The sequence below is a fragment of the Petaurus breviceps genome, unplaced genomic scaffold, assembly GCF_028583685.1.
Source record: "Petaurus breviceps papuanus isolate PSGF00001 unplaced genomic scaffold, PetGlider_PUasm1.0 551, whole genome shotgun sequence".
NCBI classification, from domain to species: domain Eukaryota; kingdom Metazoa; phylum Chordata; class Mammalia; order Diprotodontia; family Petauridae; genus Petaurus; species Petaurus breviceps.
Genome location: NW_027186372.1, coordinates 5578886 through 5590375, shown reverse-complemented (window position 1 = coordinate 5590375; position 11490 = coordinate 5578886). Strand labels below are relative to the sequence as shown.

Sequence of the window (11490 nt, the reverse complement as noted above, 5' to 3'; positions counted from 1 at the left end):
CTCTCTCTCTCTCTCTTTCTCTAACTTGTCCAAGGTTACACGGCTAGTTTTTTTTGTGTGTGGGTGTTAAGTGTCTGAGGCCGGAACTGAACTCGGGTCCTCCTGACTCTGGGGCTTTACTCACTGTGCCACCTAGCCACCCCTCTCATCCTCTCTCCTGAACTCCAATCCCCTGTCACCAATACACTATTAAACATTTTGAACTGGATTCTCTGTAGGCATTTCAAACAATATGACCAAAACAGAATTCCTTATCGTTCCTTCAAAACCTACACTACCATCCTCCTGTGAGTTTGCAACTTTGGAGTGATCTTTGACTCCTCATTTGTCAGTGCTGCTATAGAGAGTATTCATCTTGGAAGCTGGTTAGACTAGGCGATCTCTGGTCTGTTCTAAATTAATGGCTCTCCTTAAAATATTATTACTTTCAGGGTCCTACTTTTTAAAAATATTATTTCATTTTATTTTTATTTTCATTTCCAAGTTCTCTCCTCCATCCCCCCTCCCCCATTGAAAATAACAGGGTCCTGCTTCTAAGGTCATAAGTCTTTAGGTATAGGAAAAAGAACACTGGGCTTGGAATCAGGACGCCTAAGTTCAGGTTCTAACTGTACCTAACAAACTATATGACCAGGCCCATTTATCTATATCTTTATCCATTGTGCTACCTAGCTGCCCTAAATTGAAAATATTTCTAGTTATACTGCCTTGTTGGGATTTAAACTCAGGTCCTCTGACTCCACATCTGGTACTCTTTCTACTTAAGGGGCAAATAATGAAGACTTCTCACTTGTGCCCAGCGTTTGTTAGCGGTTTCACCTGGGACAAAGTGAACTTGTGAATGCCCTTTCCATAAATAATAGCCCAGAGTATAGCAGGTTGGGGAGAGGCGTGATGCAGTGAGGGCAAGTAGCAGTAGTAGAGTAGTAGTAGCAGCAGCAGCAGCAGCAGCAGCAGTAGTAGTAGTAGTAGTAGTAGTAGTAGTAGTAGTAGTAGTAGTAGTAGCAGTAGCAGTAGCAGTAGTAGTAGTAGTAGCAGTAGTAGTAGTAGTAGTAGTAGTAGTAGTAGTAGTAGCAGTAGTAGTAAAAACTAGAAATCTGAACCAACCTCCATTTTTACAAATGTTCTAGATGAACTAGCGATGCTTCATCCTAACTCAATAAATTGGTACATTGCTTTCAATAATCCCCACAAGACTGAGAAAACAGTATAGCAATCTGTCACTTAACAAGGTGGTGTCCAGTCTGGACAAAAGCCTACCATACTGCAAAGAAGTATTTGCTGCATGCATCAAGGTGGCCAGAGGATAGAGCACTGAACCTAAAATCAGGAAGAACTGAGTTTGAATCTAGCCTCAGATGCTTCCTAGCTGTGTGATCCTGGGCAAGTCACTTAATCTTTGTCTGTCTCAGTTTCCTCATCTGTAAAATGGTGATAATATCACCTAACTCCCAGGGTTGTTGTGAGGATCAAATGCAAAGAACAGTGACTGACACATAGTAGACTTAATAAATGTTGGTTTCCTTTCCAATGAAGTCACACATCATACTGGACTTAGTAGTATTCACAATGTAGCAAAGGAAGAGAATTAAAAAGCAAAATTACTCCAATAAAGAGATGCAAAATGTTCAGTATAAACAACTATTAAGTCTCCTGTTCTGCTATTCAAAAGAGTGGAAGTCAGTGAGAAGGTAGCAAAAATAGTTTCTAACCATATGTGGCTATGTAGGGTCACAGGCTATAGAGCTGGAAGGAATCATAGTGATTATCTGATACAACTTCCTTTGTCCACAAGGAAGGAAAATGAAGCCAAGGAAGTTTGAGTCATTTATTCAGAGTCATATCCCTAACCTAGAGGGGATCAGAAGATGTAGCCCCTCTGACATTTGTACCTTGTTCAGATGGACCCTTCTAACATGCTCTTTGGTACAGCAATATCCCTGGACTCTGCTGATTAATGGTAATGAGGATGATGACCATGATTTGTATTTCTTTTCTTTTTTTTTTAAGCAATCAGGGTTAAGTAACTTGCTCAAGGTTACACGGCCAGTTATTTCTGGGTGTGGTGCTGAGTATCTGAGCCCAGATTTGATCCAGGTCATCCCGACACTGGAGCCAGTGCTCTTACTTGCTGAGCCACCTGGCCACCCCTAAGCAATTGGGGTTAAGTAACTTGCTCAAGGTTACACGGTCAGGTGTTTCTGGGTGGATGCTAAGTGTCTGAGCCTGGGATTCGATCTCCAGGTTGTCCTGACACTGGAGCCAGTGCTCTTACTCACTGTGCTACCTGGCCACCCCAATGATTTGTATTTCATACAACCTGAAGGTTACCAGATTCTTTTCTATTATTAATAATTAATTAATAAAGATGATACCTCACTTTTATGTGGTGTTTTAAGTTTTATAACTTGCTCTCTCTGTAACAACTCTTTAGGGTATGTAGTGCAAGTATTATTATCCCCATTTTACAGAGGGTCATTGACTTACCCAAGCTATCTATTTTGCTCATATAGACATGGCCAGTAACAACAGAGTCTCTGCTCATTGTCACAATTGGTGTGGTATGCTGTGGGGAGGCATATTAATATTTTAAGCCTTTCTGAAGGGAATCAAGCTGGACTAAGTCAAAACGGCAACAAGGATGGAGAGGGGAGTTGAATCCATAATTTTAAGGATCACTTGAAGGTATTAGGGTGTTTTCCTGGAGGTAAAAAGACTTAGTGTAATATTTCTTTTTTTTTTTTTTAACTATCAGCAGGGGGATGATGAGGAAGTGGGATTAGATTTCTTTTTCTGCGTTCCTTCATGGTGCTGGGTCCAAGAGAGGAGACAAAGCTTAAATGCCGGGTCTAGGATTAGCAGTCGTGGGTAGAAGTTATAGCACGGCATATTTTGACACAATGTAAAGAAATATTTCTTAACAAGTACACTGAGCAAAAAAGAAAACGCACTGGCCCTCGAGGGTGGTGAGTTTGCCTCACTAGAGGTCTTTCACCGAAGCCTTCATTGCCACTTATTGGGAATTTTATAGACACTATTTGTCCTATTGGTAATAGGCTGCCTGGTTGATCATTAAAATCCCTTGTCACTTAGGGAATCTACAACTATATGGTTTTAAGGTTTATTCTTAAGAAAGGGGAAAGGAAAGAGACAAAATGTACTAAAGGACTTTTCAGACCTTTTCATTTGAGGAGGCCGAGCTTCCATCAAGCTTTCTTCTAGTTCTCTATCCCTGTAGCCTTACGGGTCCTGTTAGGGGAATGTGCAATGCTAATTCTTCCTCCCATAAGTCCCCATCTTGCTTCCATTTACAAAAGATTAATGTCTGTTGTGCATCTATATTTCAGCTCCTCGCAAGTTTTGTTTCCCCTGTGTGAGTGTTTTTATTGCTCTGAGATTTCCAGGGTTCATGTTATTCATAAGAAAGTTGAGGTTCATTGGGCATTACTGAATTGAGATTCTTGACTATTTGAATGCTAATGAAGCATCATATTTTCTGCAATAACTAGAGCACTATATCTTCATTCAAGGACTGGCAGAATGTGGGTGGATCTTTTCTTTTCCTTTCCTACTCTGACTTTTCCCTCTGGGTTTCAGCAACATTTTTGTCATATCAGCTCAGAAGAAAGAATTTTATGTTAGTATCATACCATAGTGGAGAGGTCATTGAACTAGAAGTCTGGAGTCCTGGGTTTGAATGGCTTTGACACCTTCAAACTATGTGACCCTGGACAAATCACTTGACCTGTCTGAGCCTCAGTTTCTTCATCTGTAAAATGAGTGTAATAACAGTACTTGTACTAAACTGTTTCACCAGGTTGTTACAAAGAAAACATTTTTTAAAATTTAAAACTCTGGAGAAATGTTAGCTGATCTTTTTACCACCATATGTGATAATCATCAGTTATGTATCATCAGTGATCGCAAGCTGTATGCTTCTACCAAAGCTTATCAAATGCCAGTATTCTCGACCTGATGCTCTTAGACTTCTAATGACAGAATAAAACTGTCAGGAAAATCACAATTGCACAACTGCACATGGGGTGATGGAAAGAGTGTATCGAGTATAAATAAATACAGCAGGTTATCACTGCTGGCTCACCTACGAGGGGAGGCACAAAGGGTGTTTAAGACAGGAAAAGGAGATAGGCCAGTCCTATAACAAGAATGTGGGGTCACTGCCAGTCAGCCTGGGTGTTGTGCAGGCAACCATGGAATATGAAAACCATCAGAGCAAAGCCTCTAGGGCATTGGATATGGAGCATTTAAGGGAAGACAATAGAAGAGAATAGTATAAGATAAGAAAGCATAGGAGATTGTGACTTGCACTGATGGAAGAAGTTCTCACAAGGTTGAAATCATAGATCCAGCTAAACATTGAAGTATAACATTACCTCACATTGCAAAGTTGAAATTCCATGGAAATGCAAGTGAGCGAAGAAAAAGGAAGGCTTGTGTGAGTTTGAGCCAATCTACTAAATAGCCCTGTAGGGATCTCTGATTTAAGAATACAGTAAAACCAGGTGTTTATAAAAAAAAAAAACACCGCAAAACTTATTGTATTTTTTGGAGGATCAGTGGACAGATGAGAAGAAAATCAAGGAATATGATTGATTATGACTTTCCATGTCAGATAAAATACTGATCAGATTGCTCTGTTAAGATAAGACCGGGATATTAGAGTAAAAAGTCCTATTGGAAGACTGGTTTGTTTATTCCTATATTCATTCTGCCACAAACCCAGCTAAGTCAGTGCCTTCGAGCAGACAGAGAAGCTGTTTGTGTCAAATAATAAGTATGCTTATGGTAGAGGGAGAGGGATGTTTACAAAATAAACCAAGTGGTACTTAGGGCCTATTCCAGGTACCCATCCTACACCCTAGGCTTCCAGGATATAGGGGAAAGTACCCTGGATTTTTATCTAGGTTAAAGTTCCAATTCCACTCTTTCCTGGGTATTCTAGGTACGCGTTTAACTCTTTGAACCTCAGTTTCTTTACCTACTAATTGGAGATAATCATGGTTATACATGGACTACTGATAGTCTTACAGGTTTTTCATGAGGGTCACCTGAGGTAATGCGTGCTAAGTGCACTGTGGATATGTTAGTTGTGGGGATGACTACTGTTCCTCTTCCCATTCCTCATCAATTTCTGCATTTCCCGTAACTTCACCACTTCTATGGGAGGTGGAAGTTTAGTTAAAACTGAGCTTGGGCACCCTAGGACCGGAGTTTGAATCATGATTTCTTCACCACTAACAATCTGCATGACTGAAGGCAAGACACTTGGTCTTGCTGGGCCAGAGTTTGCCAGTTTAAGAAATGAGTAAGTTGTCTACGGTCCTTTCCAACTCTAGATCTCTGATCCTTTTGTAGGGTACTATGAAAGGAGAGGTGCTGTGGCTCCCAAACAGACTATCTTCCTGTGGTGCTCAGGTTCCATAATTACACCAATCCTATCCTTTATAGCATTGTGATTATATGAATGATAGAGAAACTGAGTAAAATCAAACGAGTCTAAGCAGGCCCATTTCATTCCATGGCCTAATCTCTGAGCTGAACATTCCTTTTCCAGATCATGTATTTTCTGATTATTTCTTTAGGAATAACAGGGTGGCTTAGAATGATGAAATTTTAGATATAGAAGGTATAGCAATATTGTAAGTGTTACCTAGTGTACAAAACACTGTGCTATGCAATGAGGAGATATAATAATGTTTAGATAAAGTGTGATCCCTGATCCCAAAGGGCTTACTGCCTAAGGTACCTTGGGAGTCATCTAGTCCAAACCTCTCATTTTATGGATGGGGCAAGTGAGGCTCACAGTGAGAAGTGACCTCCTCAAGGTCAGACCACAAGCTAGTGCCAGAGCTGGAACCAGCTCATTTTGGGACATTTCTTGATTCCTAGACCAGGGCTTTTTTTTTTTTCTGATACAGCTGTTTGTTTGAGATATTATAAAAACAATTGACCATCCTATAAGGTATAGCTACTTATAGGAGTCCTCATATAGATCCTAACTTAGTAATTTTCTCCAGATTCCAAATGGTCTCAGCCCCAGTATTCCATTAGTTCATTCCTAATTGGAAATCTTGCTCCAAAACCAAAGCTTCCTAGCTAAATTAATGTATTCAGTAAAATATATGATTCAAACTAACCTTTTATTTCCTCATTATTTCCCTCCACTTTCTTTTGCGGGTGGAGGCCTGAATTGTCAGATAAATCCTCTTTATAGGCTCTGGGTTTGAGTCCTAATTCTATTACTATCTGTGTGACTTTTGAACTCTAATCTCTACCTTTCTGGATTTCAGTTACCTCAACTGAAAAATGAGAGTATTGACTCAAATGATCTTTAAAGACTCTTCAAACTCTCTTCTAATTTCAGCTAAGCAGATAAAGAGCACAATGATATTATACTTAATCATTCACTCAATCAACCAGTATTTATTAATTGCCAGCTATATGTCAAGCATTGGACTAGAGGGTAATTTTTTTTTTAAATGAAACCCTTTACCCTCTTCAGATAGTGTACCTAGGAAATTATTAAATGGTATCTCCCTCTCCTTATTTCTTTTGTGTTTTGAACTTTATAAAAAGTATTCCTCCCCCCCATCTATGCCAGCACCATGGTCAGGGGAAGGGAGGATGTAGCAGTAGTAGTAGTAGTAGTAGTAATAGTAGTAGTAGTAGTACATGTAGTAGTAGTAGTAGTAGTAGTAGTAGTAGTAGTAGTAGTAGCAGTAGTAAAGACCAATCAGCACCATGGCTAGGGAATACACCTCTCCTAGAGTGTGTGACACTAACAAATCATGGAAATCAATTGAGGCAAGTTCAGAGAAAAAGAAAAAGACCATTTGTTTTATGAAAAATTTCCATACAAACAGGGCTAAAATCTGGAATGAAAAGCCAAATTTCCAAAGGGACAAAGGGCACAGGAGTGCCATGAGGGTGCTGCCTCTGATCGGGAATGGGAAAGCAGCAAATGGAGTTCTGGGCTGTGATGTGAGATTTTATAAGGACGGTGATTTTGATGGGCAAGTCTAGTTTTGTAGGAAAGGTATATCCATACGCATACCCACACTACTTCACTACTTCTATAAGCAAAGAGCTAACTCATTTATAAAGACAGCTCTTCATCAAAAGCATACAGACTTCTAAATTAGCAGGGTGAGCAAATATTGCCTAAAGTTATTTTAGATAGTATTAAGTTCCTCTCAAAGTTTAAAAGCAGGGACTTTTCTGAAGTCCTTTCTTTACATCATTTTCCCAAGTGAGAAAATGCTTTATTTTGTTTCTGTAAATAAATATCTCATTTTACTCTCCAAAGACTTTCCTTTAAATTTCACAAAGTAAATTAGAAATATTGTTGCATTAAATCATCACAGCACAACCTTGCAAATTGGCTACTATACTTACTACTTCCCCCATTTTACAGATAAGTACAATGAGGCTCAGTGAGATGACCAAGGTCACATAGCCAGTAAGGCAGGATTTGGAATCTAGCTCTCTTTTAATTGCAAATATAATACTCCTTCTACTGTACTACACTGTCAGAGCTACTACCTTAAGAGCTATGGTCCTTAAATATTATCTGCTTCATTATTCTTATTTCTCCTCAGGGAGGGGAAGAGATCTTCCCAAAGTCACACAGCCAGTTAGTTAGTAGTAAAACCAGATCTGAAGCCTTACTTTATAGAGAGGCAATCTGGTGCTCTTTAAGGAGCATCAACAACTTCTGGGCTAACCCAGCAAGAACTTTTAATAATTACCTAATAAACTCATAATTAAGTTTCTTCTCACATCTGGGTTGGGAGTTAAATAATCCCAATTCGTAGTATTATGTAAGTCACAAGATTCAGAGATTTTATAGAACATTTAAAAAAATTCATATCCCTAGCACTTAGCACAGTGTCTGGCACAGAGCAAGCATTTGATAAATGTTTATCACACTATATTATATTACCTTTGCCATTCCCCTCATTTTACAAGCAAGGAAACTTTCTGAGTTTGTATTTTTCCCCCCATAGTTCTTTAGTCACCCTTAAGGAGTTTCTCTCTCTCTCTGAGCTGTCTTGTCTATTCACAACATATGTACATATGGCAGAGACAGCCTGATTTAGTAAAAAACAAAAACATTGGACCTGGAGTTGGGAGCATTGAGTTTTAATCTTGGGTTTGATATTTATTAGCTGAGTGATTGCAGGCAAGTCATTTATCTCTCTCCTTCTCAGCTTATATTAGTAAAATGGGTACAATAATACTTGTACTGCCCACCTCACAGGGTTGTTTTGAGGAAAGCAGTTTTAAGCCTTAATACCTTTAGAAATGAAAGTTATAATTATCTCTCTGGAAGCCTATACTATTTCTTGGGTTTGATCAGTGTTTAATATCACTGTAAGAGCAGCTAGGTGGCATGGTAGATTGTGTGCTTGGCCTGGAGCCAGTAAGACTCATTTTCCTGAGTTCAAATATGGCCTCTGACAGTTCCTTCCTGTGTGACCCTGGGCAAGTCACTCAACCCTGGTTGCCCCAGTTTCCTCCTCTGTAAAATGAGCTTGAGAAGGAAATGGCAAACCACTCCAGTATCTTTGCCAAGAAAACGGGGTCATGAAGAGTTGGACATGACTAAAATAGCTGAACAACAGTAGGGATATCATGGTTTATAAAATCTCAGAGAATGTGATAAAATGTGTTCTGTGTCTTCTGTATTGTTGCCCTCATGCCCTTCCAGCACTTCCAGTTTGCCATGGGTTCAAATCTTGGCTCTGCCACTTATGTATGACTTTGAACAATTCACCTCCTTTCTCTGGGCCTTAATTCCCCTGTCTTTCAAGTAAAGAGTTTTCACTAAATGCTCTCCAGGGGCTTTTGCAGGTCAGGATCCCATGATTATCATTTCAATGATCTTTCTGTTCCGCCATGTTGTAATGAACTCAGGTCTTCCTGACTCATATCTGCTATTCCCAGTCTCCTTTATAAAAGTAAATAGTTTATTCCATTATAATGGGTGAGAGGGAGGGCAATTCTTGGTTTCCTTATTACATCAGGATCATATTACTCATTCTTTTTTAAAATCCTGATTTTTGCTTAGCCAGTTGTTTTTACTGTCTCCACTGAGGTATGTTAAGGTTTTAGCAAAGTGAAAGGGAAGCATTTTTAAGCATGGAAGCTCCTTTGGCCTGAGGGGCAAGGCCTGCAGGGGCATGACAGGCAGTGTGGGGCAAAGAGTCAGACAGAGTTGGAGAGATATATCATATACTCAGCTGTGTTCTAAATATGATGTGAAGCTGTACTCACATAGCATCAGATCTGAAAAGGATCTTAAAAATTTGAGCTTGGAATGTCAAGGCTGAGAGGGACCTTAGTAACTATGACATTTAAAAAGGTTTGAGAGAAATAATTTCTGAGTAATTTAGTCATTTTATTAATAAGGCCAGCAGGTTATTAATAAAAGGATCAGCCCTCTTAGACCAAAATCAATCATGGTGGTGGGATTTGCAGTTTATATACCCTTCAAAATAGTGGGTGTTCCATCAAACAGCAATCAGATCTAATTGGTTAACTGATTGGAAGTGAGCTACATTAAAATGAAGGACTGAGTATCTCTTGGATAGAGAAAGTATCTCTGTAGCAGACCACCCATAGCTTTAGGCTATCAGTTCAAAGAATGTATACCCCACCCAAGTCTGAGCTGAACACAACAGGCTTCCCCACCCTAGATTAAATTTCTGGTCTGGTAGGGTGGGATCTGACCAAGAGAGTTAATGAAATCTCATTATCAGTGGAAAAACTGAACTTTTTTAAATGAGAAATTTAGAAAAAGGGGAGAGCCTCTGAATCTACCCAAGATATTGGTTATTAATAATCTTTTCTTACAAACCTTATACCATCAAATGACCAAACTTGAAGGAAGTTTAGGATGTAGAATAAAAAATGAGGGAGTTAGGAGGCATTATAGAAAATATATGTCTAAACTGGAAGGAATGTTCAAGATAATCTCATTAAATATTTTCATTTTATTTAGGAGGAACCTGAGGTCCAAATAGGAGAATTGATTTGTTGGGGGTCACACAGCAGGTGGAGGAAGGATGTAAAAAGGCAGACCTCCTTACTGCCAGCTCAGTTCTCCTTCTTTCCCCAACATCCCAGCCTTCTTAACAATCCAGTGAAAATGCAAACATGACATTGAATTGTCAGGTTGCTTTGATGTATCTATTCCCTACGTGGAGACTAACAGCACATTTCTCTCATAGGTCACTATTCTTGTCAGCCTGGCTCTGGCATTTCTGGCCTGCATTGTATTTCTGGTGGTTTACAAGGCTTTCACCTATGACCACAGCTGCCCAGATGGATTTGTTTATAAGGTAAGGGATACCCACCAAAGGAGCTGCCAGAGCTAATGGGGGCATCTAATTGGGTGTCATGTTATAGGCTTGTCTCCATTGGCATCTGAATAAGGTAAATGGATTGGGCCCCCAGTGGGTCTGGGTCCTAGGTGAAAAGTCACCTATGGTCACATTTGTGTTTCTCTTTCTCCCTCAGCACAAACGGTGCATCCCAACCTCCCTGGACGCCTATTACTCAGCACAGGATTCCAGCTCCCGGGGCCGATTCTACACTGTCATAAGCCACTACAGCGTGGCCAAGCAGACCAGCTCCAGGGCCATCGCCCCCTGGCTCTCTGCAGCAGGACCTATAAGCCACGAATCAAAGGCTGTGAAGGCAGATGGCCATTAAAGATGCCCACCAGTGGGGGAAAGAGAAGGGGAAGGGAGGGGGGCGGGGGGAGGGGACACAGGCTCAGCTAAGCCCATGCCCCAGGTACCTGACAACACTGTCTTCCCAGGGTTCCACAGAGGGAGGAGCCAGCCTGAATGACCACACTGGAGGAGTTTGAATCGATATTACTTTGGTCCATTGTTATTCTCGTTGATTTGTAACTTACTGAGTCGAGCTCTTGTACAAAGGCATGTTTGGTGTTGATTGTTACAATGTAAAATATTTTTCAAAACATTGCTTACTATTTGTTAGGGAAAAAACAAAAAAAAAAAACCCCACACAAAATGAAATAAAAAACAAGTCACTCTCCCAGAAACCTGGCCCAATCCCAATGACACCAACCGAAAGGGCAGGATCTCCTAAGGTCCTATTAGGTGAGAGAGTATGGCCATGGCCAGGGCAGGCTGAGGAGGATGGATACAAAGCCAGTTTTCCAATGTGTGGGGGGGTGGGAAAGGGTTGGGGAGGCAGGGGGGAATCTTTCATTCCGTGTGTGTGGTGAGGTGATCTGTAATCTTCCATCTGGGCCTGAACTGGCCTGAACGGGCCTGGCCTCACTGCTTCATAGAAACTACAGGTACCAAGGGGAGGTCATTTGAAGAAGCAAAGTGAAGTTGATAGTGGAAGTATTTTCAGCCTCACTGAGTGAGCAGGAGAAAGAAAGGCTTACCTACTTATCCAGCTGTGGGAAGACTTTGTGGCTTGGAGTGT

At 40.4% G+C, this 11490-nt stretch overlaps 1 protein-coding gene across 1 annotated transcript in view; it reads left to right on the top strand.

Moving 5' to 3' along the window:
- The window catches only part of NSG2 (neuronal vesicle trafficking associated 2), a 48183-nt gene extending 37411 nt beyond the window's left edge, over nt 1-10772 (top strand). Inside the window, exons 3-4 of the mRNA XM_069102722.1 lie at nt 10254-10364; nt 10543-10772. Of these exons, the coding sequence (XP_068958823.1) occupies nt 10254-10364; nt 10543-10737 (306 nt within the window). The 3' untranslated portion in view covers nt 10738-10772. The remainder of the gene's footprint in view (nt 1-10253; nt 10365-10542) is intronic.
- The last annotated feature ends 718 nt before the right edge of the window (nt 10773-11490 follow it).